The 17,953-nt window shown below is 37.8% G+C and overlaps 1 protein-coding gene across 2 annotated transcripts in view; it reads right to left on the reverse strand.

Moving 5' to 3' along the window:
• Positions 1 to 10,252: 10,252 nt before the first annotated feature.
• TPK1 (thiamin pyrophosphokinase 1) overlaps positions 10,253 to 17,953 on the reverse strand; it is a 1,063,326-nt gene continuing 1,055,625 nt past the window's right edge. For both annotated transcript variants that reach the window (XM_053714558.1, XM_053714559.1), the window contains exon 9: positions 10,253 to 11,102. In XM_053714558.1, the coding sequence (XP_053570533.1) occupies positions 10,972 to 11,102 (131 nt within the window). In that variant the 3' untranslated portion in view covers positions 10,253 to 10,971. The remainder of the gene's footprint in view (positions 11,103 to 17,953) is intronic.

The raw sequence follows: 17,953 nt of genomic DNA on the forward strand, positions 1-17,953 counted from the left end.
ATGCACTAATTCAACCACTAGTCTTTGTCAAACTTTTAGGTAGTCATTTTTTTGCATTATTTTTCACACACATTGTACTTTAGGCATATATTCTCAGTCCCTGTTATGTGTTACTGCCAAAAAAAACCTCAATATGTATTCAACAACATCTCCTGAGTACAGTGATACCCCCCATGTATAGGTGTGTCGGGTTCTCTGGGGGCTAAAAGGCCTTAATTTTAGGGGGCGCATTCCAGTTTTTCAACTTGGAATTTTCACATCTGTCATCATGCACCCATGTCCTATTTGGGACATTTCTGAAGCCGGCCAATGTAAATTACCCCCATCAAACCATATATTTTTGAAAAGTAGACACCCTAGGGTATTTCAAATGCTGGTATTTTAACACTTTCCATGCACTAATTCAACCACTAGTCTTTGTCAAACTTTTAGGTAGTCATTTTTTTGCATTATTTTTCACACACATTGTACTTTAGGCATATATTCTCAGTCCCTGTTATGTGTTACTGCCAAAAAAAACCTCAATATGTATTCAACAACATCTCCTGAGTACAGTGATACCACCCATGTATAGGTGTGTTGGGTTCTCTGGGGGCTAAAAGGCCTTATTTTTAGGGGGCGCATTCCAGTTTTTCAACTTGTAATTTTCACATCCCATGCACCCATGTCATATGTAGGACATTTCTGAAGCCGGCCAATGTAATTTACCCCCATCAAACCATATATTTTTGAAAAGTAGACACCCTAGGGTATTTCAAATGCTGGTATTTTAACACTTTCCATGCACTAATTCTTTGTCAAACTATTAGGCAGTCATTTTTGTGTGTTATTTTTCACACACATTGTACTTTAGACATGAATTCTCAGCTCCTGTCATGTGTTACTGCCAAAGAAGACCCCAATATGTGTTCACCAACATCTCCTGAGTACAGTGATACCACCTATGCATAAATTTCTTGGCTTGTTCGGGGGGTGTAATGCCAAATGTCCAACATGCGTTTGTGATTTTTTTTTTCACATTTAACATATTTTCTTTGCCTATTGTCTTTTTGGGGGTATTTTAACATACCCCAATTTATTTGTTTCCATGAATGTGCATATTTTTGAAATGTTGACACCCCAAGGTATTGTATATGGTGTGCTTTGATGCATTTGAAGTAACTGTTTTAGCTAAAAAAATTGGAGAAAGTGTATGGTGGCATTTTTTCAATTTTCATTTTTACACACACATTGCTTTTTGACTATGATTTAGGAGAGACTGTTGTAAGTTAGTGCAAAAAAATACTTCAGGTTGTTTTCTGCTAGGCACCCTGAGTACACCTATGCCCCCCATGCATAGGTTTGCCAGGATTTTGGGAAGGTTATGTTACAATTTTATGACTTGTGATTTTAGTTATTAAGTGAGAGTATTTCTTCTGATAGGCCTATCTTTAGTTTGGAGCCTATTGTAAACCCCACTTTTATTTATTGCCATGAATGTGCATATTTTTGAAATGTTGACACCCCAAGGTATTGTATATGGTGTGCTTTGATGCATTTGAAGTAACTGTTTTAGCTAAAAAAATTGGAGAAAGTGTATGGTGGCATTTTTTCAATTTTCATTTTTACACACACATTGCTTTTTGACTATGATTTAGGAGAGACTGTTGTAAGTTAGTGCAAAAAAAATACTACAGGTTGTTTTCTGCTAGGCACCCTGAGTACACCTATGTCCCCATGCATAGGTTTGACAGGGGTTTTTGTAAAAAAAAAAAAAAAAGAACAGCCCCATTTTAGAAAAAAAAATATATTAGTGAAATGTAAAAATCTGGCACATTAAAAGTAAAAAAATAACAAAAAATTTAACAGTAAACATAACAAAAAAAAAATAACAGCAAATTTATTTATTTTTTAAAAATTGACCATTGTATGGTACCGCTTGAAGCAGTCCCCAATGCAGAGTCCAGGCTGTCCAGGGCAATCAGGACAGTGATATACAGTGTCCCTTCTCTGCCCCCTCTTGGTACAGACTCTGCATTTTTTTTGTGGTCTCTGCTTTGCGGCAGTAGGGGGGATTTTAAAAATAAAATGAGTAGCCCCAACTCTGCTCTCTCCCATCACCGCCCGGGGAGCAGGTGCATCATGGTACAAAATCCCCGAAATGATCTGGAGCTGAAATTGTAAAAAAGTCAGTTTCATTCCGGGGTTTGCTTTTTTGAACAACAAAAAAGCGTTGTGGGTTGCAATCTGCATTAGGTAAATTGCAACCTTTTTGTACCAGGCCCTTGTCTTCCGCATAATTAGGTAGGGCTGCAGCAGCTGATCTGCCAGATCAACCCCACCCATATGTCTGTTATAAGACTTGATGCACACTGGCTTCCTTATGATCTCAGCTCTGCCACGTACAGAGACCGCCACCGTCCTCTCTGTGTGGATGGTGGTAAGAAGGTATACATCCTTCTTGTCTCTGTACTTCAGTGCCAACAGCTCCTCTTGGCGCAGAGCAGAGGTCTCCCCCCTTCGTAGCCGGGTGCGTACAAGTTGTCCTGGGAAACCTTTGCGGTTCTTTTTAATAGTACCGCAAGCTACTGTATCAAAGCAATACAGTAGCTTGAACAAAAGGACACTTGTATAAAAATTGTCTAAGTACAAGTGATACCCTTTGTTCATTAGGGGTAATATCAGGTCCCAGACAATCTTGCCAGTGGTTCCCATATGTTCTGGGCAACCTGGAGGGTCAAGGTGGCTATCCTTTCCCTCATACACCCGGAAGGCCTGAGTATACCCAGTCTCGCTCTCACAGAGCTTATACACCTTTACCCCATACCTGGAGCGCTTGGAAGGAATATACTGCTTGAATCCCAGCCTTCCCTTATACTTCATCAGGGATTCATCAACGCATATATTCCTTCCAGGTGTATAAGCCTCTGCAAACCTGGCAGAAAAGTGGGTAATCAGGGGGCGGATTTTATACAGCCTGTCAAATTGGGGATGCTCCCTAGGGGGGCACAGGCTGTTGTCGCTGAAGTGCATGAAATGAAGAATCATTTCATATCTCTGCCTCGACATACTCTGGGAGAAAATGGGGGTAGAGCAGATGGGGCTACTGCTCCAGTAGGAGCGAACGGAGGGTTTCTTTATGATGCCCATCAGCATAGTCAATGCCCAGAATTTTTTAAATTCTGGCACATTGATGGGGGCCCATTGCTGCTTTGCCAAATATGTTTCAGGCTTTGCAGCACGGTACTGATGGGCATATAAATTAGTTTGGGCGACAATGTTCCCCAATACATCATCACCCAGAAACACCTCCAGAAACTGTTGGGGGCTAAAACCTGCCACATCTATATTTATGCCAGAATTTGCTGTGAAGGGTGGGATATCTGGCCTCTGGAGATGAGGCGTTACCCACTCTTCAGCGGCAATGGCAGCAACACGCCTCCTTCTAGCAGGGGGGCTGGCAGGGGGGCTAGCAGGGGGGCTGGCAGGGGGGCTAGCAGCCACAGATACATCACTATCAGTTGAGACTGCATCTAATGATGTATCTGAGCATATGGCAGGGTCAAAATTGGGGTCTGAGTCAGACATAGAGGCATCTGACTCTGACGCAAGGATGGCATACGCCTCCTCAACACTATATCTTTTCTGTGACATTTTTGTATCTGTCACAGAAAACCAAAATTAATTAATTAACTAAATGGCCTTTGGTTTTTTTTTAAAAAAAGTACAGCTATGCTAATGCCAGTGATTTATAGCAATCACTGGCAAGCTAGGGGTTAAATACTCTTTAAATTAAATTAACTAAATGGCCTTTGGGTTTTTTTTAAAAAAAGTACAGCTATGCTAATGCCAGTGATTTATAGCGATCACTGGCAAGCTAGGGGTTAAATACTCTTTAAATTAAATTAACTAAATGGCCTTTGGGTTTTTTTAAAAAAAAGTACAGCTATGCTAATGCCAGTGATTTATAGCGATCACTGGCAAGCTAGGGGTTAAATACTCTTTAAATTAAATTAACTAAATGGCCTTTGGGTTTTTTTAAAAAAAAGTACAGCTATGCTAATGCCAGTGATTTATAGCGATCACTGGCAAGCTAGGGGTTAAATACTCTTTAAATCAAATTAAATTAGCTAAATGGCTCTGAAAGGAGCCTTTGGGTTTTTAAAAAATGACAACAACAAAAATTAACCCCTAAAAAAATGCACAGACAGCAAAAATGTACAGCTATGCTAATGCCAGTGATTTATAGCGATCACTGGCAAGCTAGGGGTTAAATACTCTTTAAATTAAATTAAATTAGCTAAATGGCTCTGAAAGGAGCCTTTGGGTTTTTAAAAAATTACAACAACAAAAATTAACCCCTAAAAAAATTCACAGACAGCAAAAAAGTACAGCTATGCTAATGCCAGTGATGTATAGCGATCACTGGCAAGCTAGGGGTTAAATACTATTTAAATTAAATTAAATTAGCTAAATGGCTCTGAAAGGAGTGTTTAGGTTTTTAAAAAATTACAACAACAAAAATTAACCCCTAAAAAATGCACAGACAGCAAAAAAGTACAGCTATGCTAATGCCAGTGATGTATAGCGATCACTGGCAAGCTAGGGGTTAAATAGTCTTTAAATTAAATTAGCTAAATGGCTCTGAAAGGAGCCTTTGAGTTTTTAAAAAAAAATACAACAACAAAAATTAACCCCTAAAAAAATGCACAGACAGCAAAAAAAAGTGCAGCTGTGCTACTGCCAGTGATTTATAGTGATCACTGGCAAGCTAGGGGTTAATGGCTCTGAAAAGAGCCTTTGGATTTTAAATTTTTTAACAAATAAAAGAAATAAATCTCTCTCTGCTAAAATACAGGTCTCTCTCTTTCTCCAACAAAATGGCAAGTGAGGAGAGGGAGGGAGATCCACACTGATCAGAGTCAATATTTACAAATATTGACATGATCAGACAAATGGGGTATTTTATTATTATTATTTTTTTTTTCTAAGAAGGCTCAGATTGGGTGACCCTAGCTTGCCCCTATGGTGAGACAGGCTAGGGACACCCCCAGATGCCCCATGATGCACCGGGCATCGCCATTTTGGAAGCCTCATGGGGGAGGGGGGGGGGGCGCTATATGTGGGCTTTTTTATTTTATATTATATATTTTTTTTTTAACATTTTTACTTTTATTTATATACTAACTAAGTGCCTCGACCCACCGAGGCACTTAGCACACTAGCAGAGCATCGGAAGCGTGTCCGATCGCTTCCGATGCTCTGCTGCACTGCCGGGCTCCACGTGGAGCAAAACCGGAAGTGATCACTCAAGGGGGAGTGATCGCTCCGGTCCCGGCACTCCGTAACAGCACTGCAGGGATGCCCAGACATCGAGGCATCCCTGCAGTACTGTAATAGTGCCTGGAAGCGATCTTGATCGCTTCCAGGACTCACTTTAGCCGAGGACGTGCAGGGTACGTCGTCAGGCGTTAACTGCCTTTTTTTTTCAGACGTACCCTGCACGTCCTCGGTCACTAAGGGGATAAAGAAGGCAATGACTGCTATTCCACCTTCAAATAAACGTAAAAGGGTTTTGCAGCATTTTCTAAACCTAGTGCATTAAGTTCTGACCTTCAGCATACTGATGTATCCTCTACTGGTGGGGTTTCCTCTGATTCAGAGGATGCCACGTCAGAGACAGATATCGACAAATCATCTTTTTTTATTTAAGATAGAATATATTCACTCTCTCTTAAAGGAAGTTTTGTTTACTTTGGGTATTGAGGAGTCTAAACCTCCTGATGATAAAGCTAGTAACCATCATAATTCTGTATTTAAGACTACTGTTATTACTCCTGAATAATTTCCTATTCCAGACGCCATCTCTATTGTGATTGCTAAAGAATGGTCTAAGTATGGTACCTCTTTTAACCCTTCTTCTAGGTTTAAGAAATTGTATCCTTTACCTGTGGCCAATTTAGAACTTTGGAAAACAGTTCCTAAAGTTGATGGGGCAATATCCACTCTTGCCAAACGTACTACTATTCCTATGGAAGACAGTACTTCTTTTAAAGATCTTTTAGATAGGAAGCTTGAATCTTATCTAAGAAGGGCATATTTACATACTGGCTATATTCTTAGATCTGTTATATCTATGGCTGATGTTGCTGCTGCTTCTACTTTTTGGTTGGACAGTTTAGCACAGCAGTTGTCTTCAGATTCTGAATGATCTAACATTATTGTTTTACTTCAACATGCAAATCATTTTATTTGTGATGCCATATTTGATTTTATGAAGATCAATGTCAAATCCATGTCTTTAGCCATTCTAACTAGAAGAGCTTTATGGCTTAAATCTTGCAGCTCCCAATCACTTTTGTTCCTTTTCATCAGAATAGAGAACAGAAAACCACTCCTTTCCCTAAGGCCTCTGGCTCTAAATGGAGACCATCTCCAAATTGGAATAAATCCAAGCCTTATAAGAAACCAAATCCTGCCCCTAAACCTACATGAAGGTGCGGCCCTCAAGCCGGTTCTTCTGGTAGGGGGCAGACTAAAGCTATTTCAAAGAGTTTGGACAGAATTTCTCAGGGGTATCAAATAGGATTCAGAATAAGACCTCCCTTGGGAAGATTATTTCTTACCCATGTACCAAAAAAACAGTAAAAGCTAAAGCCTTTCTGAAATGTGTTTCAGATCTAGAAATTTTAGGGGTAATTGTCCCAGATCCACAGCAGGAACAAGGATTGGGTTTTTATTCAAATCTATTCATTGTAACAAAGAAGAAAACATTTTTCAGACCAATTTTGTATCTGAAAACTTTAAATCATTTTGTAAGAGTCCCAACTTTAAAAATTGTGACTATAAGGACTATTCTGCCTTTTGTCCAGCAAGGTAATTTCATGTTCACAATAGATTTACAGGACGCTTACCTTCAAATTCAGATTCATTCAGATCACTATTGATTTCTGAGATTCTCTTTTCTAAACAAGCATTACCAATTTGTCGCTCTTCCGTTTGGCCTTGCAACAGCACCAAGAATATTCTCAAAAGTTCTAGGTGCCCTTCTATCTGTAATCGGAGAGCAGGGTATTTCGGTGTTTCCTTATTTGGATGATATCTTGGTACTAGCTCAATCTTTTCATTTAGCAGAATCTCACACGAAACAACGTCTGTTTCTTCAAAGACATGGTTGGAGGATCAATTTACCAAATAGTTTATTGATTCCTCAGACAAAGGTCACCTTTTTAGGTTTCCAGATAGATTCAGTGTCCATGACTCTATCCCTAACAGAAAAGAGACATTTGAGATTGGTTTCAGCTTGTCTAAACCTTCAGTCTCTATCATTCTCTTCATTGGCTATGTGCACAGAAGTTTTAGATCTGATGATTGCAGCATCGGACGCAATCCCTTTTGCTCATTTTCATATGAGACCTCTACAGCTTTGAATGTTGCACCAATGGTGCAGGGATTATACTCAGATATCACTACTTGTATACTTAAATCCCAACACTCAACTCTCTCTTAATTGGTGGTTAAACCATCACCTTATTGTTCAGGGGCCTCTTTTGTTCGTCCTACATGGACTGTGATCACAAAAGATGCAAGTCACACAGGTTGGGGAGCTGTTTGGAGGTATATGACAGCACAAGGAGTTTGGAATCCTCAAGAGGTGAGGTTACCAATATCTTAGAACTCTGTGCTATTTTCAGAGCATTTCAGGCTTGGCCTCTATTAAAGAGAGAACTGTATATTCGGCTTCAAGCAGACAATATCACATCAGTGGCATATGTCAATCATCAAGGGAGGACTTGCAGTCCCCTAGCAATGCAAAAAGTATCTCTAATACTTTCTTGGGTGAAATCCAATTATTGTCTAATCACTGCGATTCATATACCAGGTGTAGACAATTGGGAAGAGTATTATCTCAGCCGTCAGACTCTACATCTGGGGGAGTTGTCTCTCCATTCAGGTGTGTTCTATAAGATTGTGTAGATGTGGGGTCTTCCAGACATAGATCGGATGGCCTCTCGTCTAAACAAGAAACTTCCCAGATACCTCTCCAGGTCCAGGGATCCTCAGGCTCAATTAATGGATGCTCTAGCAGTTCCATGGTTTTACCAACCTGCTTACATTTTTCCTTCTCTGGTTCTTCTTCCAAGAGTGATCTCAAAGATCATAATGGAACAATCTTATGTGTTTCTGATAGAACCAGCATGGCCTCACAGTTTCTGGTAAGCGGACCTTGTCCGAATGTTTAGTTGCAAACCTTGGTCACTTCCTCTAAGACCAGACCTTCTGTCTCAAGGCCTGTTTTTCCATCCGGATCTCAAATCTCTTAATTTGAAGGCATGGAAATTGAATGCTTAGTCTTTAGTCATAAAGATTTCTCTGACATCTTCCTGATGTTCACTGTTTTGTAAGGCTTTGACTCGTATCAAACCTGTTATTAAATCTATTTCTCCTCCTTGGAGTTTAAATTTGGTATTAAAGACTTTGCAGGCTCCTCCTTTTGAGCCTATGTATTCTTTGGACATTAAACTACTTTCTTGGAAAGTGTTATTTCTCTTGGCTATCTCTTCTGCTAAAAGAGTTTTTGAATTGTCTGCACTCTTGCGAGTCTCCTTATCTGATTTCCCATCGAGATAATGCCGTTTTGCGGACTTCATTTACATTTTTGCCTAAAGTTGTGAATTCTAACAACATTAATAGGGAAATTATTGTTCCTTCCTTGTGTCCTAATCCTAAGAATACTCTTAAAAGATCTTACATTCTTTGGATGTTGTAAGAGCTTTAAGCCTCTGCCATTTCTTTAGCATCTTGGTTGAAACTTCTCATTCACAAAGCTTATTTGGAGGCGGGGCAGTCTCCGCCTCAGAGAATAACAGCTCATTTTACAAGATCAGTTGCAACATCTTGGGCTTTCAAGAATGAAGCTTCAGTTGATCAAATCTGCAAAGCAGTAACATGGTCTTCTTGGCATACCTTTACTAACTTTTAACTTTATGACGTTTTTGCTTCTTTGGAGGCAGAAAGGTTCTTCAGGCAGCTGTTTCAGTTTTATTCTAGTGCCTATGATTTACGTTTTTTGAATTTTTAAGAAAACAATTTTTTAAAATTTTTTTTAAATTTAATATCTCTTATCGGAAATAGCTGTTTTTATTTTATCCCTCCCTCTATAGTGTCCACATCATGGGTATTATATCCTATTAGTAACTAGCTTGTGGACTCTCGCCACCTATATGAAAGAAAACATAAATTATGTAAGAACTTACCTGATAAATTAATTTCTTTCATGGTGGCGAGAGTCCACGAGACCCACCCATTTATTGGGGTTATGATTTTTTGGTTTAAAGCACATTATTTATCCTGTTCCACTTTTTATTATGCTTTTACTCCTTATTCATCTCACTTACTTGGCTATACGTTAAACTGAGGTATGAGTGAGGTGGGAGGTGTATTTATAGGCATTTGAGGTTTTGGAAACTTTGCCCCCTCCTGGTAGGAATGTATATCCCATCAGTAACTAGCTTGTGGACTCTCGCCACCATGAAATAAATTAATTTATCAGGTAAGTTCTTACATAAATTATGTTTTTCATTATCAATAAACTTTTTTTATGGGGAATAAACTTGTGAGCTTAAAGGAACAGTAAGTTCATAATTGAATTCCTAATAAAATTTTGCATGATTTAACAACTTTGCCTGCTTTTCCTGTAATTTAACTCTGAAAACTGTAGTGTATCAACTCCCCTTTAGGGGCTGGAGTGCATTCTGCTGAATGCAGGTCCCTGCACAATGATTGGTTCAGAAGCTCATTTATATCTGTCCAAATTGGCCACCGCAAAGAAGGTAAGCTAAACAACATTTAAGTAAGAAGTTTTGATGCTTGTGTTCAGGGACAGCAAACCAATCAATATTTGTTATAGGTATTTAATGCTTTAACGGCATTTAGTGTATGCAGAGAATCATTTTTTTAACACATAAATAAAATAAAAAAAGATATTTAAAGCCCATTTATAATTACTATTAAAATCATGGAATATATATTAGCATGAATGTATATAAAAATTAAACAACATTAATGTAATAGAAATATGTATTTATGTTGTTACTTGTATAAATGTAAGTATTGGTAATACTCTAGATAGATAGACAGATATTTTTTATCTTTCATTATTTTCTACCTTTTAATTCATTTTTTTATATTGTATTTCTCTTTAGAGTTTAATATTCAAAAACGTTGGACAGAGAGACACTTCAATACAAAAATAAATAAACAACATTAATAATGCAATAGAAATATTTATTTATGTTGTAAGTTGTATAAATGTAAGCATTGATAATACTCAGTATATAGACAGATAGATATTTTTTATCTTTCATTATTTTTTGCCTTTTAATTTATTTTTTATATTGTATTTCTCTTGAGTTTAATATTCAAAAAGTTGGATAGAAGGACACTTCAATACAAAAAATAAAGATTAATGCAATATAATTATTTATTTATGTTGTAAGTTGTATAAATGTAAGCATTGGTAATACTCAGTATATAGATAGATATTTTTTTACCTTTTAATTCATTTTTTTTATATTTTATTTCTCTTTTGAGTTTAATATTGAAAAAGTAGGATAGAGGGACACTTCAATACAAAAAAAGTCAAATCAAGTTGAAAGATTTATATATATATATATATATATATATATATATATTCAGCTGCCAGCATGTTACAGTATAAAGATAAATGTATAAAGGTATAAAAAATGAGCTATCATGCCACCTCCAGCAGGTTTTCAAAGAAAATGTGATTTTTAAAAAAATAAAACACATTTTGTTGCCCAGCTTCTAACAGGATCAAGCTTTAACATAATATATATATTAAAGTTTTTATTATGACAATCCTGAGAGCACTGGGTCTGTAAATTTAGAAATGATATAAAGCTTTTCTTTTTTTTTCTTTCTAATAACCAACACCTTGATTTGTCCCATTGAGGCCCTATGCTGACATTTTTATTCGTCACACATATTCTTGATGCCCATTGTCCAAACCAAAGGGTTGTCCGTTTCCACTGTCACAATCCCAGGGCCGTCATAGGTATTTGAAGTGCTGATTAAAGTTCCAAACTTCAACACACCATTAGCTGAAAATAAAGATTAATATTGTGTTAGTGGTTAGATATATTTGTGTTTTACTTTCACTTTAGGAAAAGTTTCCTGCAAGTTGACCTAATAAATAAATCTGATTCTAAATGACCTCTGGCTAAAAGCACAAAGGAAAAAGAAAAGTATTTAGTGTTTGGTCACAAACCCATACATTGCTACAATAATAACTTTATCACATTACCATCATCGTAAAAGGGACATCAAACCCAGATAGGGTGTACAATTTAAAAAACTTCTGAACTAACTTCTATTATCAAACTTACCGCATTCTCTGTTGGAAAGTGGGTATGTAGCACATGCCAGGGGAACTATATGGCAGCAGTTTTGCAAGAATGCTTTTAACAATGATATACATTATAATATGTCAGCTGCCATCTATCATTCATGTACAGTATGTAATGTTGTTAAAAGCGATACTATGCTCCAGACATTTGTATGCTATTACTTAGGTTTACTCTTTAACAAAGAAAACCAAGAGATCAACGCAAATTTTATATGAGAAGTCAGTTGAAACTTATTTAAAATTGTATGCTCTATCGGAATCATGAACATTATAATCTTGACTTTACTGTCCCTTTAATAAACACCACTAAACTGACAACAAGTGCTCAACTCAGAAAGGCCTGCACAAGTGCATTTAAAGGGATATGAACCCCAATTTGTTTCTTTCAAGATTCAAATACTTAATGCAATTTAAAAATTCCAATTTACTTCTATTAAAAAAACGTTTAATCCTCTTAGTATGGAGCATCAATGTCATACTATGAACGCATCAGTTAAGCCAATGAAAAGGAGCATTTGTGTGCATCCATTAATCACCAGCTAGCTGCCAGTAGTGCATTGCTGCTCCTAAGCCCAGTGTTTCTCAACCGTGGTCCTCAAGTACCCCCAACAGGCCAGGTTTTTATTATAGCTGAACTAGAGCACAGGTGCAGTAATCAGCTGATCAGTAACCATGGTTACTAACCTGGTCTCACCCATCAGCTACCACGGTAGAGAAACACTAATCTTTCCTATCAGAAGGAGAATGCATGCCCTTGTGTATTTGAGCTAGTGTCCTCAAGGAACTGCCACACACGTCAACTAGCTTCCCAGTGGAGCACAAGCTTCTGTCCCATGACAAGTTGAAGGGAAGCTACTGCGCATGCGTCACAGCTCCGTCAGAGGAAAACATGAATTAGGTCAGGAGGTTGTCTACGGTTAGGATGAACTGCACATTTTTATAAGGCTAATAGCAAATGGCAAAAACATTAAAAAGGAGAAAATAATTTTGTTTAAAAATTATATAATAAAGTTTAACCTGGCTTTATTTGTAGCTGTAACCCTATATAAAAAATAATACTTTTGTAATAATTAAAGGGATGCTATACCCAAACATTTTCTTTCATGATTAAGGTAGAGAATATAATTTTAAATAACATTCCAATTTACTTCTATTGCCTAATTTGCTTTATTCTTTAGATATACTTTAATGAAGCAATAGCAATGCACACGGTGAACCAATCACAGGAGGCATCTATGTGCAGCTACCAATCAGCAGCTACTAAGCATATCTAGATATGCTTTTCAGCAAAGAATATCAAGAGAATAAAGCAAATTAGATAATAGAAGTAAATTAGAAAGTTGTTTATAATTGTATGCTCTTTCTAAATCATGAAAGAAAAAAATTGGGTTTCATGTCCCTTTAAAGGGATTTGAAACTCAAAATTAAACTTTTGTAACTTAGAGCAGCAATGCACTACTGGGATCTAGGTAGTGAATGGTGGTTACACACATATGCCTCTTATCATTGGCTCACCAGTGGAGTGCACTGGAGCAGACTTTAACTATGCATTTATTTATTTTTGCAGAGGTCAAACACATAGCTATAAGCAAGCAACAATAAAATACTTTAACATATTGGAACATTTTCATTTTGCACGTTTATGCGTAAGAGTTAATTTATTTAAAGGGACAAATTTATGGTTTAGATGGAACATGCAATTTCAAACATTTACTTCCATTATCAAATTTGTTTTGTTCTTTTAGATGCCTTTGCAACTAGTGAAATCTCCTTCCTTAAAGGGGCAGTAAAGTCAAAATTAAAGTTTATGATTTAGACGGAACGTGCAATTTTAAACAACTTTCCAATTCCAGTTTACTTCCATTGTCAATTTGTTCTCTTACGCCTAGATTTGGAGTTTTGCGTTAGCCGTCAAAACCAGCGTTAGAGGCTCCTAACGCTGTTTTTTACCGCCCGCTGGTATTTGGAGTCAGTCATTAAAGGGTCTAACGCTCACTTTGCAGCTGCGACGTTTCCATACCGCAGATCCCCCTACGCCAATTGCGTAGCCTATCTTTTCAATGGGATCTTTCTAACGCCGGTATTTAGAGTCTTGGTTGAAGTGAGCGTTAGAAATCTAACGACAAAACTCCAGCCAATCGGATTGAACTTGAATCTGATTGGCTGATTCCATCAGCCAATCAGAATTTTCCTACCTTAATTCCGATTGGCTGATAGAATCCTATCAGCCAATCGGAATTCGAGGGACGCCATCTTGGATGACGTCCCTTAAAGGAACCTTCATTCTTCAGTTGGACGTCGAACGAAGAGGATGGATCCGCGCCGGAGGTCTTCAAGATCAGCTGCTCGTCATCGGATGGAAGAACATAGAAGATGCGGCTTGGATGAAGATGTTTGCCGGTCCGGATGTCCTCTTCTGCCCGGATAGGATGAAGATTTCTTCCCGAAGATGGACTTCTTCATTTGCCGCTTGGATCAAGACTTCAGCCGGAGGATGGACGTCACTCTTCAGCCCCCGCTTGAGCTTGGATGAAGACATCGGAGGCTCTTCTGGACCAATCAGTGAACCTGGTGTGGTGAAGACAAGGTAGGGAGATCTTCAGGGGCTTAGTGTTAGGTTTATTTAAGGGGGGTTTGGGTTAGATTAGGGGTATGTGGGTGGTGGGTTTTAATGTTGGGGGGGGGTATTGTATGTTTTTTTTTACAGGCAAAAGAGCTGAATTATTTGGGGCATGCCCCGCAAATGGCCCTTTTCAGGGCTGGTAAGGTAAAAGAGCTTTTCTATTTTAATTTTAGAATAGGGTAGGGCATTTTTTTATTTTGGGGGTCTTTGTTATTTTATTAGGGGGCTTAGAGTAGGTGTAATTAGTTTAAAATTGTTGTAATATTTTTCTAATGTTTGTAAATATTTTTTTATTTTTTGTAACTTAGTTCTTTTTTATTTTTTGTACTTTAGTTAGTTTATTTAATTGTAGTTATTTGTAGGTATTGTATTTAATTAATTTATTGATAGTGTAGTGTTAGGTTTAATTGTAGATAATTGTAGGTATTTTATTTAATTAATTTATTGATAGTGTAGTGTTAGGTTTAATTGTAACTTAGGTTAGGATTTATTTTACAGGTAATTTTGTAATTATTTTTTTTTTTTTTTTTTAATAGCTTTTTATTGAAGTCATAAACAAATATAACAATAATGAAACGTCCAACAATAATAACAAAAGAGAATAGTACAATACTAATACCATGATCTTGCCAGATAAACAATACTAGATGTGCCCACATTGTATAGATTCAAAAATATGAAGAGTAATACTCTATGGTGAGTGGTATAAGAATGGAGAAGCTATAGCTGGTTAGTGTTATGAAGGAGCATGGAGGTTTACTAGGCAATAAATCTAAACAGAAGGGGCATATAAAACCCCACTCATTAAAGGTATTAGTAAAGATTTTGGACTATCCAGATTGAGACCTCAGATTTTATTTTTTTATATGGTATGTAAACTAGAAGTGACCCAACCTTGTGATGGATAAATACACCATAAGTTATTAATTTAGAAAATATAAAAGCAAGGAAGGGTTGGTTTTATGGGGGTAGAGGGAGGGGGGAAATAGAGTATATTCTCCACATTTTCCTGAAAAGCGTTTGTAGCATAATATAAACTAATAAAGTAAGATAAACATGGATTGGCTTGTGTTTGGCCACTTATGGGCCAATTTAGCGGGGAGGGGGATAAGGGGACGCAGCGGGCAAGAGCCGCTCAAAGTGGAGTGGGGAGGGGAGTGGGGGGGCGGAGCCAAATAGGGCATGAGAGCAGGTATGGAAAGCCTTATTGGATGGATATAAGGGTGGACTTCACAGGGAGGGCTTGTTATTTACATGACTACTGGGATGGGCATAGCTCCATCAAAGCGGAGTAATTATCTAAATATAGAGTTAAAGAGGGGTGGGGGACATTAGTATATATGAAACATAAGAGATTTCTAGAGGAGCTCCACCCCTAGGGGATTACCAACTATAGGCAGTGTGGGAAAAAGGCATAGGGGTATGACCCGCAGGCAGTCAGTACCGGCGGGAAAGGGAGGGGAGGAGCCCAACAGAGACAAATAATTTTACATAAATATGGAACTCCACATAAGCAATGTCATATCCTGGAGACATAGATACAATAAGGCATAAACATAACGTATTTCCATGTACAGTTATAAGAGCAAAGAGTATTAAATACATTAAATGAACCCACTAGCGCCCAAACATAGACACATCTCTGCGGGCGAATGAGAAAGCACAAAAATAAAAATATAAGCATATTTATACATACATGAAAATCAGTGCAATAATCATTGAAGCAGAGTAAAGGCTGCAAACGTCGGTGCCTCAAAGCTGCTGAGACACAGGAACATGGAGCAGCCATGGAGTAACTTATCATGTGCCAAATAGATATTAAGCTTATGTGGGACCACGATTAGAAAACATTTGCTCTCTTCCCTTATATTGGAGTCAAGAGCATACATAGGCTGTGTCTACAAACTAAAGACATTGCAGTGGACTTGGTACTATAGATAAGCTGTATCTTTATACTAGAAGCTCTGAATGATACTTGATGCTGTACATAAGCTGACCCCACATACTAGCAGCATTGTATTATACTAGTTACTACTCTATACACAGACTGACTTGTTACTATACATAAATGATACCTATATACTAGGGGACCCTGTACTAAACTTGTTATTATACCTAAGCTTTAACTATGTACTAAAGGTCCTATATTAGACCAGTTACTATATCCAAGCTGTACTCTAACACTAGAGGGCAGCGTGTTATACTTGTTACTATAGATATGCTAAACCTATATACTACATGCAGGCTGAACTTATATACTAGAGGGCGCTATACTAGATTTATTACTATATACAATTTAGCAGTAGCAGGCTAACCTAAAATGCAAAATAACATGCCGTGTAAGGCTGCATACAATAAACTGGGATACGCAATTATGTAGTCTAATTTTACAGCTATAGAGTCCGAAAGGAGTCCACGGACCTAGTCAGCCACCCTCTATCTAAAAGCTTTGTGCTGTATGATATAGTAGTACTTGAGATGTGCATCACTCCTTAAATGTAAACATATAGCACAATATAGTGTGTAAAATAAGCGAGAAATATAGAATATTGTGAACAGAAAATAGTTAGTCATAACATAAGCGATCTCAGCAGGGGGAAACTAAATTTAACCTGCCTGGGATTGGGTGGATATTAACAGTTGTTGGCTAAAAATATTGCAAAATGTATATGTAAACCCCCCAAGTGAGTAAGACCTAGAAAAATACTACTATTTTCCTCTCTGCATCTTATGGACAGGGTCAAGACTTTGTAGGGAGAGTACACATGTGAGAGAACAGTCTGAGTAAATAAATGAGCACATTATGTAGGCATAACATCAGTAGAGTTCATACAAGCTAATAAACAAGTTAGGAATGTATATATAATATAACAGACCCTTTAAGAAGAATAAATGAATAAAAATACATACAAAAAAAAAGAAAAAAGGGCCATAAGATACTTCAATGTAGTGAGCCAATCATGCCTTCTAGGATAAGTGTCCCACATATATGTTATAACACTAGTATCTCTGTGTTACTAATAAGGAGACATTTACTTAGCAAGAGTATATACAAACAATGCAAAAAGGCTGGGGATCTGATGCGTCTACTGATTAATGTTTTTCATAGATCTGTCCTTCAAAACACTGACAGTCCAGGCTACTGTAAATAAATGAAAGTTTTCTGAAAGATAACGCTGATTGTCCTGTGACTAAATATGATCGAGTAGTGATCACACTTTAGGACATCGAGACAATTAGGAAGGATTTACCCCACTCCGGTCCTGAGAGCTGTCATCCAGCTTGAAGATATTTGCCAACCATGTTGTAGCCCAGATAAATATTTATGCAGCCTGAAAAGGAAGTCACTCTTATCGGGACCTAGCTGCAGTGAGAATTCTCGTCCCGGCAACATTGCAGGGTCGTCATAAAGAGCTACAAAATTAGAGGGCTTCATGTCCCAATCGCAGATATCCACCGCCTCTTCACCGTCCAAGGGCAGGATCGGGTATGATTTACCCAGCGCAGTACGAGCTGTCGGCTTCATCTCTAGGCAGAGTTGACAGGTTGAGGTTTGTATCTCTCTCTTCAGCGGAACTGAATCGTTCCTGATAGCTGCCGCTTGCCTAGATCTTCCTGCGGTATGTTTAAATGTATGAGAATTAGCCGGATCTTGATGATTATTCTCCATAACCAGATTGAGACTGTTATGCGTTAAGCCACTCTGTGAACACTCAGATCGCTGTGCTAGGAGCTGTTCTATGCCCGCATCAAATTGAACAGCATCGTGATATCCCTTGTCCACTTCGCCACAGGTCGCCATTTTCAGGGTGTCGTGTAGGTCTAGAAAACACCTATCTAGTTGGCGGCTGAGGGCTAATAAAAGAGTCTGCAGTAAACTGTGTGTATCCTCCATCTTGAATACTGTAACGTTACTGCCAGGC

This window comes from Bombina bombina, chromosome 5 (assembly GCF_027579735.1).
Source record: "Bombina bombina isolate aBomBom1 chromosome 5, aBomBom1.pri, whole genome shotgun sequence".
Classification (NCBI taxonomy): domain Eukaryota; kingdom Metazoa; phylum Chordata; class Amphibia; order Anura; family Bombinatoridae; genus Bombina; species Bombina bombina.